This window comes from Populus trichocarpa, chromosome 8 (genome assembly GCF_000002775.5).
Source record: "Populus trichocarpa isolate Nisqually-1 chromosome 8, P.trichocarpa_v4.1, whole genome shotgun sequence".
NCBI lineage: Eukaryota > Viridiplantae > Streptophyta > Magnoliopsida > Malpighiales > Salicaceae > Populus > Populus trichocarpa.
In genome coordinates, this window is record NC_037292.2 from 8,949,637 (window position 1) to 8,967,304 (window position 17,668).

General features: G+C 34.9%; 1 protein-coding gene across 1 annotated transcript; it reads right to left on the reverse strand.

The window, feature by feature from the left end:
• Nucleotides 1–1,489: 1,489 nt before the first annotated feature.
• Nucleotides 1,490–11,750, reverse strand: LOC7457802 (nuclear pore complex protein NUP155). The gene is made up of 13 exons (XM_002312426.4): nucleotides 11,330–11,750; nucleotides 10,967–11,136; nucleotides 10,006–10,129; nucleotides 8,693–8,955; nucleotides 6,764–8,432; nucleotides 6,474–6,686; nucleotides 6,101–6,348; nucleotides 5,584–5,998; nucleotides 4,882–5,087; nucleotides 3,989–4,340; nucleotides 3,268–3,486; nucleotides 2,728–3,056; nucleotides 1,490–1,795 (listed from the first exon to the last, which is right to left on the reverse strand). The coding sequence occupies exons 1-13, from the start codon at nucleotides 11,486–11,488 to the stop codon at nucleotides 1,678–1,680; spliced, it is 4,485 nt and encodes a 1,494-aa protein (XP_002312462.4). The 5' UTR covers nucleotides 11,489–11,750; the 3' UTR covers nucleotides 1,490–1,677.
• Nucleotides 11,751–17,668: the final 5,918 nt, after the last annotated feature.

Consider the following 17,668-nt stretch of genomic DNA (forward strand, 5'->3'; position numbering starts at 1 on the left):
CCTATTCTTGTAAATTCTTTTTCGTCTTCTCTGATATAATATGTGAAACTCTTCTTCATATGTTGATCTTCTTATTTTAATTTTTTATTTAGTAATGAAGGTATCCTCATCCACTCCTTACACATCAGGATTAAGTACCTTTTCTTTACATTCAAACTAGTGTATTCATAAAAAAACAATTAAATATCTTGCAGCTTTTTTAAAATTCAAACCTTTTGACCAAATAGACTGAGGACTCATTTGGTATGACCCGTGAAAATCGATTTTTGAATTTAAATTGTAATTCAAAAAATATTTTTTTTAATTTAAAATCATGTTCTTATAAAAATAACACGAATCAATTTTATTTTTTTTAACAAAGAGATGTAGGATAAGTAGAAAGATTAAAAATTCTAATTCTAATTTTAATCAAAATCTTGATTCAATTTCAACAAAGTTTTGGCTCAAGTCGATGATTATTTCTAAACAAATAAATTAATGAGTTTCTCATGAATCATGTTAAAAATAACTTAAGCATTTACAAAAATCATGTTAAACATGTAGATCTGTAGATCAATTAGTTTTCCTTTTTTTATGGGGTAATGTCAATATCAAGTTGCTATTGTTGTTGAAGAACTCAATTCGAGAAAAAATTAATAATTGTACTGATTAGATATAGCCCCGGAGAATCCGGACAATTTTATTTTAGCCGAGCAAAAAAAAAAAAATCCATTCCCAGAAAAACCAAAACGAAATACTTCTCCATACAAGCTTTCAGGTGTTTTTTTGACAGTGCACCCCCGTCCCATTGCAATGCACCACCACTAAGTCCACCAGACGAGGGCTCTGAATTCTGATTTGCTTGTCAAGCTGGGTTCAAGCTACACTAGCATTACGGTGGTTTTCGTACCGGCCCAGATTGTAACAAATCATCATCAGTGCATTCTTTTTGGCTCCTCCTGGCAAAGATTAGCAGCTCCATGCATATACCGAAACAGCTTTATGCTACATAAACGAGTACCAATCCACATGGCACAGCAGAGCACTCTCATGCTTTAACTTAGGAGTGAATAGGACGGACTGTGTGAACGAGAGCGGCATGAATTCTTATGTCTAGGGTTTACAAGAGGTCGGCACTCCTTCCATATTATATTGAAAGTGCAACACTGATTCTTTCCATTGAGGCTCTATCAGATGTGGTTTTATAGCGAAGAGACGAAGCATAAAAAATTACCAAGTCATCTGTTAAGGTCTCGACTAGGAATTAGTAGCTTACTTTTAGTTGAACTAGTCTTGATCTCTCTCTCTTTTTTTTATCAATGATTTACACGTGACTGAATTGTAACAGTTATAGTTCGTTGACAGTTAGCAGTTACAGATAGGCTATTCCTATAATCTTTAGAGTTTTGCTAAGAAATTCTCTCCTCTCCTTTCTTTCTTTGTTAAGAGAAATACACTATTGACATCATCTTCGAAGCACTTGTTGATATGCTTCTAGGAATCACCAGCCTTCTTAAATTCGATCCTTGCTTTTATGTGAACTGGGACTCAATGTTACATTTAAACATTATAAAAAAAGGTCAAAGCATGAAGTTGATTGGAGACTTTCAACTACTTCATCTATTAAATTTTTATTTGCAAACTAACTTAAAAACAATAAACCTTTCCATACAACACCAAATATGGAGCGATAAAGAATCAAAATCTGTCAAAAGAAAAAGGACTTATCAGGGACTCTTCAAGTTCTCGAAATCCTTGGTAAACAGCTTCGGTCCTGCCCTGGGGAAGGGGCAACCTCCTCACCTCTGTCATGTACCTGCTCATCCCAAGTTCCACGAGAACAGAATGTCAGAATAAAAGGACAACCCTATATTAAATTAAACTATTACTCTAACACGAGACTCCAACAGATAACTTGATTCTTTCAATTCAGTTCAAAGAACAAAAATAAAGGAGATAAAACATAACAAGGGTACACAACATCATAAGATTGGTTCCAGGGTATAGAGGCGGTGATATAAAAACATTCCTGATGCCTCACCCAATAGTTTAAGCTTTTGGGTTGAAATAATTATTTGACATAATACCGGAGCCTAAAAGATCTAATGATCACAAGTTCCAATATTAAGTTCAGGAATGTCATACGAGTTCATCATAGTATGGTCAACTTATGTTATCTCTTCTATTCCTACCATGCGTAAAAAAATAATCCTCTATTGCCCCAGGAAATTAAAATGAGCCACTGAAAGATCAAGGAGGGTATAGAGAGATTTCGAGGTGCTAGGAAACTCTTACAGGTGCTCAGGTTGGTTGATCAAATAATCTCATCTTTTATCAGTGGATTAGACCTGGATGTTTGAGGAACCCAGTAACCATATCCAAAGATAACAATGCTAAGAGATAATGGGAAGCCCATCCACTAGCTGTTTGAGTCTTAAAACATTATCAATCCTTTAACACCAATCCCAACCAAATCACTTGTAAGCAGTGTGCCGTAAGAGCCAGATAATTCATGAAAGCACAACTTTTCTGATCCTGACTAATCCCCTTACTCTCACAGCCCTTTTGAATGCATTAAGTTTTCAGGGAAATTCTAACTTAGGAATGAGAAGAAATGAAGCTATTATTTTCCTTTTCAAAACAGGAAGCATCAGATGGTAAGCTTAACCCTTTTCTCTCAGACCAAGAAACAGTATAGTTTAATGCGTCTAACATAAAGGCAGCAAGTAGCTGAGAGGACAAGCTGACCTGTTTGCTGCACTTGTGATCTTATCGCGAATCCCTTGATTGATGACTGCAGTTTGTTCCACTGAGAATGATCCGCCTAATATTAATGAAGCGCCAGCTGCACTTGTACCCATCCTCTGTGCAAAAACAGACATTGCCCATTCACGGATTACCACAAGCACTGATCGCAGAAGGCGTAGCCTAAGGTTGGGAGATGGCAAAATAGCTCCATTTGATAATAACTGATCATAAGTGTTCAACACAGGTTCAATCGCACCCTTGCAAGCAGCAAGAAGAGCTCTTGCTATGTCTTCATCTCCAACAGTTTCCACCCCTGATTCCAGTCTCTCCTGCATAATGAAAATAATTGTCAATAAAACAAAACCAAATACACACACACACCAAGGAAACGCCTTTTTTGGGATGCAACAAATAAAAAAGAAAAGAAACAAGCCTTGATTTTAATGCAAGAGATGAGCTGTTTACACAATAACTTCAAAGTTTTTAGTATAAAGTATATAAATGGCAAAGCACATAAATATTATTGAAATGTGAGTCTACCAGTGCAGCCTTCTCAAGGTGAAGACATAAGGTGTCTAAAGGTAGAAGAGCTCCATCTCCAGGATACATGTAGGAACCAACCCTCTTCAGAACCGAACAAGCTTCCACAACACCACCCCTTGAAAGAGCTTGATCAATTAGTCTAGCCCAGGTTTCTCTTACAATGCTACTATCAGCGTCACCAGAATAATTTGCAAAGTATAGCATCTCCAGACATATCTAAAACAAGAAAAAAAGGAAAGCAAGGACTTTCATTAAAAATTGAAAATTAGAAGCATGCATTAAGACTATGAGATCAATGAAAGGCAATAGCTGAATCTTGTTCATCAAACTATTCTTTGAAAATTAGAAGCATATATTACCGATACAAACAAAAGTAGCATGCTTATTTCATTTCTAAGAACTACAGTGCCATGAACATGTAGGTGTGTCATTATGTTCACAACTAGCTAATCCCTATAACATCCAAGATGGAAGTATTCTGGTAGAGATGTACAGTTATATCAACACATAGAACAATAAAAATTCTTTTGTCTCACACCTAATACCAATCCATATTCATCTCAAAGGTCCTAATTCTCTATCGAGGTCAAGTAACTAAATCTGATAACCGAACAGACCAAGGCATGAAAGATTATAAAACCACATGAAAGAGCCTCACTGGCATGTATAACAATTCAATTGGTTTGTCCTCTTGAGGATTAGGAAGAAAGAGATTTACCTCCCAAAGTTCAAAAGGAACTGCATATTCATTATAGAGCTGAGTTATGCTCTTTAAATCCAATGATAACTCTTTTGCCTTTTCCCTTGCAATTTTTGCCTGCTCTGCTTCAGCATTGCTATCATGAGCTGATCCATTTTGGACAGCCTCAGACATGTCAGATGAAGATTGTAGCCTGGACGCTATAGCCTCCAGTTCATCTTTTATTTTTATTTGAAACCGAAGAACCGCAAGCTTCCCCTCAAGCAAATCAAGCAATCCAGTGTCCATAGCACCCCTTGTAGAACCTACCACAACACCACTGTCACTAGCATTCTTGGCCTGCAGAACCGCATTACTTAGGTATTGGCGCCTGACATTGACAAAAAAAAAAGTCATTAAACATCAACTGTTAAAGGGGAGCAGCGATGGAAATTTTGAATTTTGCGAAATGAACTAAATGGGCAGTTTGTTTACTTTCAATAACTGCTAAATTTTGTATTGAAATTAGTAAACTAGAAAGAAAAAAAACCTTTAGGCCACATATAAACCTCAGAAATACCACATAATATCCGAACTAGTTTACAAATGTAAATATAAGAACATCCTAGAAAGTTTAAGCATCGTCATAACAGAAGCTGAACTGATCGATTTGAGTATATAAAAGTTCAGGAGCAAGGACAATATGTAATATTTTTGTTTCAGTACTAAATCTGCAAAGGATGGCATTTATTCCTTAGTTTTATGTGATTAAGCAACCATATTTGGTGATTTGTTGGTTAAGGGTAGATTAGACTACTGCCATCATCCAACAAAGTAACAGAAAAATGAACATCCCAGTTCAAAAAACACAAGCTTTGCAACGCTGCAGAAAGTGGCAATTGACAGAGACAGAGAAAGAGAGAGATGTCAACCTTTGTTCAAGACTAGGAGCATCTCCAGCATCAGTTGAGCGTCTTTCAGCCAGCCTTAACAACACGTGAGCAGCAAGTATGTGTTGCCTCTTCAGGACATAATACCGTGCCAACAGATCAAAACATTTTGCTTGATTAGAAGCAATTGGTGCTCCTGAATGACCAATTGGAGAAGATGCAGGTGTTATGGCAGAAACAGCATGAACCTATGAGACAAAAACAATAATGTTGGATGACATTACCCACAATCCATTTGGCAGAAACTTGGTCAATAGTTATAAATATGTTGCAAATACATATACAATCTCAAAAGATTTATTCCTTTAAGAAGATCCAAAAGGGTGAGCATAAATAAATTGTACAGAACCACTTTGTAAGGGGAACATCAAATAGCAGAACAGAGAAAAAAAAGGTAAAATCACACAGAACCTTCAAGTAGAAGCCAAATTGAAGCAGACACCTCAAATAATTAAATCCTTCAATTTGGACCACTTTCTTTGTCTTAACCAATTTCCATCCATATAAGGAGAAAAAAACAAAATCTTTAAAACTTGAGAGATTAGCAATTAATGAGAGATTAGCAATTAATGATGAATTACATAGCACAAACTAAAAAAAGATGAAGAAAAGTAAAACAGAAAGGACTTCAAATCAAAAGGCACCATATTTAAGGGATCCCTGAATAGTCACATGAAAGAATACCTTTTGTAAAGGTTCCCGACCAGCTCTTTGCAAAAATGGTACTAAATCTGGACCTCCATACTCCAGCAGCTCATTTTCCAGGCCCAAATCAATCATAGTCCAGTATAGGTACTCATGAAATACTCTGTCAGGAGATTGGACAGCAAGCTGAACAATCTGGCATACGTATTTCTTCCGAGAAGCCTGATCAAGTGCAGGTCGAGTTGAAGCAGGTCTGACTGGCGATCCAAATTCCTTTTGTGAGGCCTCACCTTTCAGAGAATGCAAAGCACTGGTAATTATCTCATAGCATTGTTCACGCTGAGCAAGTGCATATTCTCTAGTAGCTGCATCAAGTTGCTCATTGAAAGCATCACCTGCAGGGTCAAGAGCCTGTGCTTTTTGCAGAGGTAAGCGAACCACAGCTTCATAAAACCTGTGTGCCCATTTCACTTTAGGTTTAAGATACAGTACTCTAAGTGAACATAGACAAATTAACAACACTGGTACCCGGGTTTGCCTTAATCAATAGACTCACCTTAAATCCTCAAACCGTTTGCAAACAGTTCTTAAATCTGCAGACTCCGGAACTTTGCTCAAGAAATTGAAGGCTTCTCTAGCAATATTCTCCTTCTCTACAGGATCTGGAGTTGCGGCAGCTCTTTCGAGACATTCAACAGCTAAGAAAAACTTGTAATCAGACTCCTTGAAGTAGCTTGGACAACCCTCCCGTAATTTCCCACTAATATCATCTACTGTTCCCCTGCCATCAGGGCCAGTATAGTACTGGAACAATGAAATTCAGGATAATGATTCAGAATGCAGGCTACCAATATTACATGTGATCATAAAAGCAAACAAAAGAAGAATTTTAAGAGATATTTTCTAGAGGTTTGCATAGCTTGTTTTACCTCCATTAAGACAGCAATCAGCATTGTAGCAAGGCGATCACCCTCCTCAGAACAAACCAGTTGATGGAATGTCAATTGAACCAGACTCTGTCGTATACTAGCATCAAGCCCCTGAACCACACGTGTTATATGATGTTGAGAAAGGAGCTGTAGCAGAAACAGAGCTTCCCCAGATCTAAGAAGCAATTGCCTGATGCACTCCATTGCCCTGACCTGTATTGCAGCAGGTTGTTAAATTGGAAAAAATAAAAAATAACAATAACCATATGTTAAACACATCGAGCACCTACCTCCATGGCAGCCAATTCTGCAGGACTGTATGGTAGTCGCTGACGTTTATTAGTTGCCCCACCACCATTTGCCTCTACACTTTGTGGATATGTGCCAAATAAGTTTCTCACCATACTTCTGTCACCAGTACCTGAATCTGAACCAGCTCCATACAATATAGAACCAGTCAAGTCTCCCAAACCTGCTACACAACCATAAAGCCCCCTTCTCTGGTTCCTTCTGGACTTAAGGAACTTCTCTAAAGAACGAACCTTGTTTTCTAGGATTTGCATAGCCCCAACTGAGAGTCTACATCCAACCACTCCATTTTCAAATGAAGCATCAGATGGACCTACATCACCTTTTGAGACGAACACAGGGAGTTCCCAGACAGGTAAAAGCAACCTTGAAGAGCACAAGCAGAGCCCTTCATGAGCACCCGAAAACACAGGCTCAGCCTCCTGAACAACCTGTCCCATGCTAAAACCTCCTGTTGCTGTTCTAGTGTTTGACAGTACATTGCTGCCTTCAAGTTGTGGCATTCCAACAACTCTTGGATCCTCATATGTTTCAGCTGCCTTCTCAGCAACTTGATTGCTTATAAGATTTTCAGAATGCACTATCCTTGCAGCTAGCATTAAACACATTGCAGCTGCCTCACCAGATCCAAAACGATTAAAGAAATCCTCCAAGATTGATCTAGGGGAGTTGGACTCAAACAACCTTCGCAGAATGTCTACGGGCCTGTTGAAAACCACTTCAATCATTCCCATGGTGCTGAAAATGATGACTCTTCGCCTTGGAAGTACATGTTGCATTGCAAGATCACCTCTTGCCCAAAGTTTTATAGATGCTTTTTCACAGGGCTCACATGCGCTTTGGAATCCAAAACAATCAAGTTCTGAATATAGTGACTGCAACATGGCAGCTGTATCTGGTAAAGGTAAAACATCTGCAACAAAAAGCATTCGTCCTTCAACAGGTACCGAAGATACGGTTTCCCGTAAAGCCCGTGAACCCCTTGAACTTGTACCTAAGCTACCCGAAACAGATGTCTGTGAGCTTGAATCCTTGCTCACGATGACAAGAGAAGACGTGGTTGGTGGTGATGAATCAGAGAGGACAAGAGTTCCAGCAGAGTAGGATGCTGTTTCAACTTTTAGTGTGAGATCCTCATTTGGAGTTCTATTGGCAAGAGAAATGGCCCCAAAGGCAAGTCCACCACTGACCCCTAAAGGAGGAGAAGGTCTAGTTGTTACAACTTTTAAACAGTTCGGCTTCTGATGGTTGGTACCGAATCCACCCAAACCTCCAACAGCTCCATTATTGCCACTAGATGGGGAAGTAGAAATGTACATCCTTCTGCCATCTGATAAAACAGCAACAAGGTGCAACCACTTGGATTCCAGTGTGGATAAAGGAGAGATGCAAGCTATAGATGGCTTTGCTGATCTACTTGGGACTCTTGGTCCTGCTGATGGTCTGCCTCCATAATGTGCATCTCTTTGACTGAACAAATTTCTTTCTTCTGCCACTTTCTTCAGCGGACCATCTCCATTTGATTCCAGAAGATAAACCTGAAGTTTCATCTCTTCTGTTCGTGCATACAAAATCTGTCTTTCATTGTCAACAACCATTTCAACAATAGGATCAACAGCTCCAAACTTGAACACATTTGGTACAACCCACCTGGAAACATATGAGGTGAACTTAATTTATGATGTGGTAGATAAGAGCAAGATTTTAGCTGTCAATTACAACTCAACTAGCCCATAAATATATGGTTAAATGGAAGTGGACTTAGCAAGAATAATAAAACCAAAGTAGTCATTTTAAAAGTAGAAATATATTGAACGTCACTTTAGATTGAACTTAATTCCCATACAAACATAGAGAAGTCGAACTCATCACCATGACATAAATGGAAAGCACTGAATAAAAAAACATGCCTTGAAATAACACTACCCAATCCAGCTGTCAGGCAAACTTTACGACATCGCTTGTGCCATCCCGAACCAGTAGTGTAATGCAACTCATAAATGTGTCCATCGCGCCCAGAAAGGAAGATGCGTCCCCTATCAGTACACACAATACAGGTCATGGTAACTCCATCAGATGGTACTGTATACTCTGGCAAAGGCTGTAAGGAAACCTCAGCATATGGATCCGCACCATCGCCTGACCCGGAACAGCATACTCCTACAAGAACCAACTGAGAAGAAGAACAGGCTGTTAAGGATTAATAATACTGTCAATAAATTAACTGCAAAAACTAAAGAGGAGGCACGTGCAGAATCATGTATAGAAATACAGTTCAAGAATACTTTTCTTTTATACTTCTCTTTCTTGTTTTCCCTTTACTGTTTAGTCTCTTCATGTCAACTTGGAGCACCTAAACCTGTTTTGTTAAGAACCCCCAAGGTGAGACCCGTCAACCTGAATCAGCCAAATAGCTAAGCCTATTACCACTGCCTGTCCTAGACCTAGGGATAGAGTCGGTGTCACACACCATCACAGGATGAGTATATAAGGCCATGTCCCAGACCGTCCAAGTAGAGTTTAAGAATTTCATTCGTTATAAGATAGCAATTTTGAGTCAACAGGTCCGTCAAAGGAGAGAGATGAAAAGAGTTTGCAAGATCCGTTCATGTAAGAGATAGCAGATCTTCACCAACAAATATTCTTTCATAAAACGGTAAAAAAATTTAAAATCAGCACAATGAATTCCCAGCAAAAGAATAGAAGCAAAGAACAATATGGAGATAAACACACGGGACAAGTTAAGATCCAAGCATTGCATTCTCTCGAGATCATAAGGCCATCATAGCATCACATTGTGGAAGTTTCACAATAATTACTATGTAAACCATCAACCTTGCACAGCACAAATGACACAAAGAACTCATGGCTTGAGATCAAATGCACCATGTAAAAGTTCCATTATACTCAAATCTACATATTCTAACTTGCTCTGAATTTATTTGATGAAAAAAATAGAATTGAAAATGACAACCAACAGTAGATCTGGGTATGACGTTGAATTTCAATTAACAATAGGGATCTTTAAATCATGAATATAATTCAGTAACCGCACACACAGAGGTAGTATAAAAGAACAACCAAAAACTATTGGCATTATAGAAAAGTCAATAAATTGTCAATACTCAATATCAAAACAGATATAACTAGATTTTTAACCTGAAAGGTACATTTGAAACAAATAACTTTGCAGAACATTATAGAAAAAATGTTGAGGTACTACCTCCACTGGTGTAGATAAAACCAAAAGATACTGGATAGCTTCAACAAAAACACCAGGCTTAGATTTGGCAAGGCCGACAGCACAGATGGCTTGTTCCTCGCTGTATTCAGGACATTGACCATCCCTAATACAAAAGGAGAAAATCAGAGACAAAACAGCAACCATTAGAGAAATGAGAATGGAAACAGCTAATAACAACAAGCAGTGGTGAAGGAATCGAAAAGATCCAGCTTTGATATTAACAACAGATCGGGTTTCTTTTATTGTATCTTTTTCCTCTGAGATAGTACCCACTAATATCTCTGACTGTTATAAACAATAGAACCAGATTGGGAAATATTTGATGATGCTCTGCAATATCAAGTATTTTTGTTCACCTTTTCTTCCATAGAGAGGATTGCTTTTATAAGACACAGGACAAGAGCAAGAAGTTTCAGGAGATCACCAAAAGGTAAATGACATTAGAAATTGCGATAAAGATGGGGAAAGGGAGTGTGCCGATAAAGACCCACACAAGCAAGATAAGCACCATCAAGTAGCATCTTTGTGTTATTTCAGCCATTAATGACAACTGTTATGAGCAACCCATCAACAACTCTTATGAATTTACCTCAATCCGGAATAAACAGAGCAAAAAGCATTCTCAAAAGGAAAAAATTGAGATGCACAAAATTCATATCTAAAACACAGAAATCTTTCCAAAATGAGGGTAGCAGTGCAGCACGCCATAAGAGCATAAACAATGTCGCAAAGTGAATATGAGCATCAATGCAGTTTCATCTATGACCAGCTTAGTAAGTGGTAAGGGTTTTCTCAAAACCAGGTGCACAGACGTGATCTTAACCTTTTTCACCTAAGCTCGAGAGCTCCATGCATAATAACAAGGAAATTCAAGTTTTCATTCTCTAATTGAAAACTAATATGAAGGAATACATTTTAGAGAATTAAAAAGAGAACTTACCACTTATCGAAACGCCATAGAAACAAAGAATTATCCACCGATGCCCAAGCCCTCCGTACCTCAGGAAATATTCCACACAAAGCAGTCGCTTCTCCGCCAGCTGCATTATATCTTTCAACGAGTACGGGAGGCAACTCCTGAGTATCCTCCACCTCAATTAAAGGTGGCCACTGCAATGGAATCCAACGGAAGCAAGCAAAATTATTATAATTATTGTTAAAAAGTGATAAATTATAAACTTAATTTTCAATTATTCCTACTCAATCAATGAGATTTTACTGACCCACGCAAATAAACTGGAAAAAAAAAGAGCGGGAACACATTGTTAAAGCTAAGAAATTTAGAATGAGAAGCGAAACGTGCCTCGCGAGGATGAGTGGAATAAGGATGGCTCGCGTATCTAGAAGCTTCTAGAGCTTCTTCGAGATCGATCTGAGCTGCAACCTCTCTACCAATACGGTCGCTTACGACGATACCGGCGTTGGTGACATCGCGGATCACAACTTCTTCCTCCCACGACATGTCGTCTTCTCGGAAAACGAAAGAGAGAGAAAAACCCTAGGATCGAGAGTGGGAGGGCGCTCCTTGAAATATATAGGGTTTAAAGGGAGAGGTGTGGAGAAATTGAAATCCTAAATTAATTTGATTTGTTATCTTTCTTTCGCGAAATTTGAATTTGGGAGCGGAGAGTGTTTTTTTGGAGGAAAGGGAGCAGAGGCCAGAGAGTAATTTTACTGTTCTGTAGTAGGGTTTTATGAGAAAGACAGGATTTTAGCAGTGGCGGGCAAATTAAGCTATTTTTTAAACCTCTTGTTCTCCCTTAAAAAAAATGCTTTAATTTTTAAACCGGGAAGAGCTGCATAGGAGAGGTGTCCGGTTCAGCCGTCCTTTCCTTTGCCCTTTTTCCTTGGTCATAACTCATAAGACCATCTCGTCCCAGCACGTCAAACCGATGACCTGAAACCCGACAAAGATGAGATCAGTGGAAAAACTAGTTTTATTATCTAGATGATTATGTTTTGAGTTTTTTTCATAAAAAAAATCGAATATTAGGTTAATTCAAGTAAACTCTTTACATGTAATTTGGGTCTTTTATCGGTTAACTTCTTAATCGGATCTTGTAACTATATCTTTTCTGGTTTTGTAAATTAATAGGCATCCAAATAATAAAATATTATTGTAAATATGAGTTAATTTTTTAAATTCACAACATATAAAATCCCAGACTCAAACTCCATAAAGAAGCTCACTTCCCAAATAATTTAACGTTGAAATAAAAAGATGACGAGCACGAATTAAAATAAAAAATTAAGAATAATTTAGTCATTTGATTGTATTTTTAAAAAGTAAAATACAAAAATATAAAAAACTAATTATTTTGAGGATGAACTGGTTATTTTATTGCGCTTTAGAACTATTAAAAGACTGATTTGTTCCCTACTAGTATAATAATAACAGGTGGATCATTGCTTGTAATTAGTTAATTGTGTTTTTTAAAAAGACATAATAATTGTTTCACCTTATTGAAAAAAATATGTTTACTTTAAATAATAATTATCTGGGAAATTAACAAAATTTAATAGCCTTGGATTAACATTGTTCAACTTAGACTTGGATGTATTGTTTGTTGGAGCAATGTGACGATGGCTTTGTTATTCCCGTAAAAAAATCACTAAAGTGATCATTGAGGACGGTAAAGTATTGTCTATGAAATATTATTTATTATTAAATTGATAAAAAATAAATATATTTTTCACTTGAAAATACATTGAAATGATTAAAATATCTTTAAAAGTTAAATAAAAAAACAAATTGATGTCTGAGAGCTTATTTATATTTTTATATTGTTTTTTTATTATTATTAGGTTGGCTAAACGGTAATTTAATATTTTAATAAATATAAAATATAATTAAAAAACAAAAAAATTAGTGTGCGCGTCATGTGGGAGATGCTTGTGCTATTTAGAGGGTGCGTTCGACGCCTCGTAAAATTTAAAAAATAACTTTCATAATGATGATGGAAACACCATGTTGAGATCTTTCTTCCAGAACACCATGTAATGGTGGTGGAGTGACGATGCAATGTGATGACTTTTTTTTTTCTCTCTTCCATTGAAAATCATGATAGCCAATCAAAATTCAAGGGCTGCTTCTTATTTGTTGAGAAGTCAACTTTGATACTTTTTTATTCTAATTTATAATTCGTGTTATTGACTTTTTCATAAAAATTGAATTTGTTTTTATTTTTATTTTTTAATCCTAATTTATGATATATAAATTTTTTTAAAAAAAGATTGTTACTCGATTTTTTAATTTTTTTTGTTTTTTTATTAATTTTTTTCCTTTTAATCTCGCCTTTAAATTAATTTTTTTTCAAATTTGATCCTTGTTCGTTTCAAAATTTTTTTTCTTATCATTATGTCAAATTAATTTTTCTTTTCAGTTTTGCTTTTCAATCAACAATAAAATTTATCTTTTATTTTAATTTTGATTCTTATTTTTTAATTATTATTTTTTGTTTTGGATCCTTTTATATAGTTAAATTATTTTTTTAATTTTATCATTCAACATTTGACTAATTGATAATTGGGTTTTGTAGTTTTTCTAAATAAAATGCTTTCAGTTTAATGACCCGAATCACGAGTTTTAAAAGTTAATGAAGGTTGAAACTATCTTTTTACTTATTTTATCTTCAGTTTTTATCATTTGATAGTTTTTTTTTTTTAAAAAAAGACAGGCTTTGTAATTCTCTTTATTTTATTTTTCATCAAATTATTATAGTCTTATGACCTTGAGCCGCGAGTTTATTGGGATAACGCGGGTTGGCTTAGCCCTTGTTATCCTGGTTATAGATTTGTTATGCGAACCTGAGTTAACCCAAGTTGGTTTTTTTGGTTTTTTTTTACCTAAATTATGTCATTTCCTATTTATGAGCCACATTGTCTATTCCATTTAAAAAAATATATAAATTTTTTCAGATTATCATGAGATTTTTTTTAAAATGATCTATCTACTGTCGTGTTATTTTTTATCATTTAATTAAAATAAAATTATTTTATTTAACCCGAGTCATTATTTTTTACATAAAAAAATATTTCAGCCTCGAGATGCAGCGTTGATCTACAACTAGTATAGACTAAGGTGGTGTTTAACATCGTAATAAAAGTTATTTTTCAAAGTGTTTTTTATTTTGAAATGTTTTAAAATAATATATATATTTATTTATTTTTTTAAAATTTATTTTTTATTTTACGTTCAAGCTTAAATAACAAAACAGTATATAAAAACAAATCACGTTATATATAATCGGATCCTGGTTTTCTATCAGCGGAAGACAGGTACACAGCTCCCATCACCATTTATTTATGGAGGGAAATTGTACTTCATCCCCACCTCTATTGGGTCGATTTATTTCATGTACTTTAGTGGGGTATAACTTTGCCATCATAAAAAATCATGAGCCTATCTGACCCTTGTCATGTCGGTTGTGTTGTGTCTTGCTATGCATATACTGTATATTGACTGAAAAACAAGTTCATGCTCAATTGTGTTCAAGGGGTAGACTTTCATCTTTTGCCATAAAAAACATGCTTTTGATGTTTCCTTTTCCTGTAGCGCTTGCATAGGGACTTGGTTTATTGATCTAGGGTGGTCTCCAGCTGGTAAATATTGATGGGAGCACCTGTGCTTGTAGAGGACTAATGTTCTTGCTAGTGGAGCAATGTCATTTCTGAATCCATCATAAATTTTCCAGAAAGATTCTTGTTGCCTTATGAATGCTATATGTGATTTTACTTCTGATTTTGAATGTCAGTTATCTATCTGTTCTCTGCATATGTGGCTATATCGTGTGAAAGCTCGTAAGAAAAGAGAAATGACATTGACTGTATTCTTTTCAACTTTGTTATTTTATACACTCTCGAATGTAACCTGACAATGACAGTGATTTTTATCAAGTTTCTAGCTGAAATATTTGATTAATTGATGCATGGTGGGCATGCGCTTCATGATGTGAGCGTTATGATTTTTATAACGAGATATAGATAGCGACGGGGAAAGACTGAAGTGAATCGTTATTAAAAAAAAAGAGAAGCGGCGGCGCCACTGTTAGGGAGGTTTTATAGCATTTGTCTGCTGTCAATACCAGGTATGATACGTTTACTTGCTTCAGTTCTTGTTCATGTGATATGTTGTTGAATTAAAAATCTCATGTTTGTTCTTGGCATGAATATATGATTGGATAATGTAATTCTTGTGCGTTGAATAATCTTGAGAACCAGATCACTGGATTTTTCTTTTGTAAGTTCACGTGTAAAAGAAAAGAAAAGAAAAGAAAAGAAGACAGACCCTTTGTAGATAGTTGAATTCTTCGACAGAAAACCATGCCTTTCAAGTGTCTGAATCTTGTGAAACTGCAGGGCGTTGTGATTCATGAACATGGGGTGTCCTGAAAGAAAAAAGAACTTGTCTGTGTGGGGTAAGGCTTTGATTTTTCTGTGAAGCATATGCTTCGGCGGATTTTTTTCCTCCCTCTGATTATTAGACATGGAATCTACCTTCGCTTTTTTAAAAAAAAACAAAACAAAAGCAAGAAAGAAAATGATGTCTCTAGGCTAGTCTACCGTTTTTTTTTTCCTTCATGAATATGAAGTCACTTTTTTTTAAAAAAGTAATTTTTAAAAGAATAATTTTTTATGTTTTTGTTTATGTTTTTGTGTTTTTATATTATTTTAATGTAGTACTGTCAAAAAATAAATTAAAAAAAATTATTTTAATATATTTTCATATAAAAAATATTTTCAAAAACAAATATATTATTTTGTGACTAGAGTTTCTTGTAATTTTTCCATGTCTGCAAAAGATATATAGTTAATTATAAATAAGAAGAAAAAAAGGAGAGAACTTTGAGTGATCACTGTCTGCATATGTTGGTGGTACCATGGTCAGAAAAAAAATAAAATAAAAACCTCCTTCTTTAAACCTTGCACGGCCAAGTCTTTCCAAAAATCCTTTTTTTTTTCTTTTGCATATTCTATCATAAAAAAAAAAACAAACATTAGTTACGTTTTAGTACTCAATAAAAATAATATTCCTACCATAAAAAAATCAAAAAAAAAGTTTTTATTTGATATTAGCATTGGAATAAAAATATTACTGTGTTATGTTTTAAATAAAAAAAATTATATATTTATATTTAGATTTAATAATAAGTTTATTAAATTCATCAAGACTTTCTTGGTAAATCGGCTCTTTGAGCTTACATATCAAAAAAATAAAAGGAAAATCCATGTTTTTTAAAATATAAAAATAATGATAAAAATTCTTAATTTTCTATTTTTTTTTACATGTCTAACACCCGCTCGGTCAAAAAAGAACAACTTAACTATCTCAGGTGGTGGCCTAGTGGTAAGAGCTTTGGACCAAGAGATTTGCTTCCTCTGTGGTCTCAGATTTGAGCCCTGTGGTTGCTCATATGATGGCCACTGGAGGCTTACATGGTCATTAACTTCAGGGCCCGTGGGTTTAGTCGAGGTGCGAGCAAACTGACCCGGACACCCACATTAAACTAAAAAAAAAAACAACTTAACTGACATGTCTTCTTTTAAAATAATCAATGTTTTGATCTTACAATCAGATACGAGTTGTGTTAATTTTTAACAATTTCAATAAAAATTCATTTTTAAGACTTAATACCAATATTTTTATAAGTTTTTTATTTTTAGAGACTGATATTATTTTCTAACTTGTTTAAAGACTGACATCAAACTATTCGTAAAATAACTAGAAATTAAAAAAATAAAAAAAGGAATTAAAATAATTAGGACAATTGATAATAATAATAAAAAAATAATTTTAAAAGAGAACATATAGTATGTAACCTTTTATAAAAAAAAAATGCTATGAGAATGACATTATTATATTTTTAAGTATATCTAATTCTCTATCTGAATATTTAAAATCAATGCTAATTTTTAAAATCCCCAACTTTCTCTAATTACAAGGTGATGGTGAATTTCAATTTTTTTTTTCCCTGTATACATTTTTGGTCCCTACGGCGACGTTCATTGAGATGCGACATCAGGTATGAAGATTCTGCTGCTAGGTGTTATGCAGCTTTCTTGTGTAGTAAAGACATAGAACTTGCTAGTTGCTAGTGATGTTACAGTTCATGATGTAATCTAGCAAGTGGAGTACTGCCTCGTGGAGAAAGAGAGGCTTTGCAAACTAGTTACAGAAGCTGTCATTCAGATGCAGCAACACAGGCCGTGTATTTTGCAAAAGATTCCGCTTAGCTTTATACTTGGCATTTGCATTTGCGGAAGTATGTCTTTGAAGTGTCTGTTTTTTTTTTTTTTATAAATAAAATCGAGAATTTATTGTTTTAAATTAATATTTTTTTAGTATTTTTAGATTATTTTAATATATTATATCAAAAATAATTTTTTAAAAATAAAAAAATATTACTTTAATATATTTTTAAATAAAAAACACTTTAAAAAAAAAACATAAACAAACTCTTAAACATCTTCTTCTTCCCCTGCCTTGGCTTGAGTTTTGGGACGATAGTACATTTCCATCAACTACTATATTTTCTTTGCCTAAATCCTTCAGGTAGTGTTTATAATTATAGTAATTATTATAATTAAATTTTAAAGTATTTTTTTATTTAAAAATAATATATTTTTTAAAAATATATTAAAA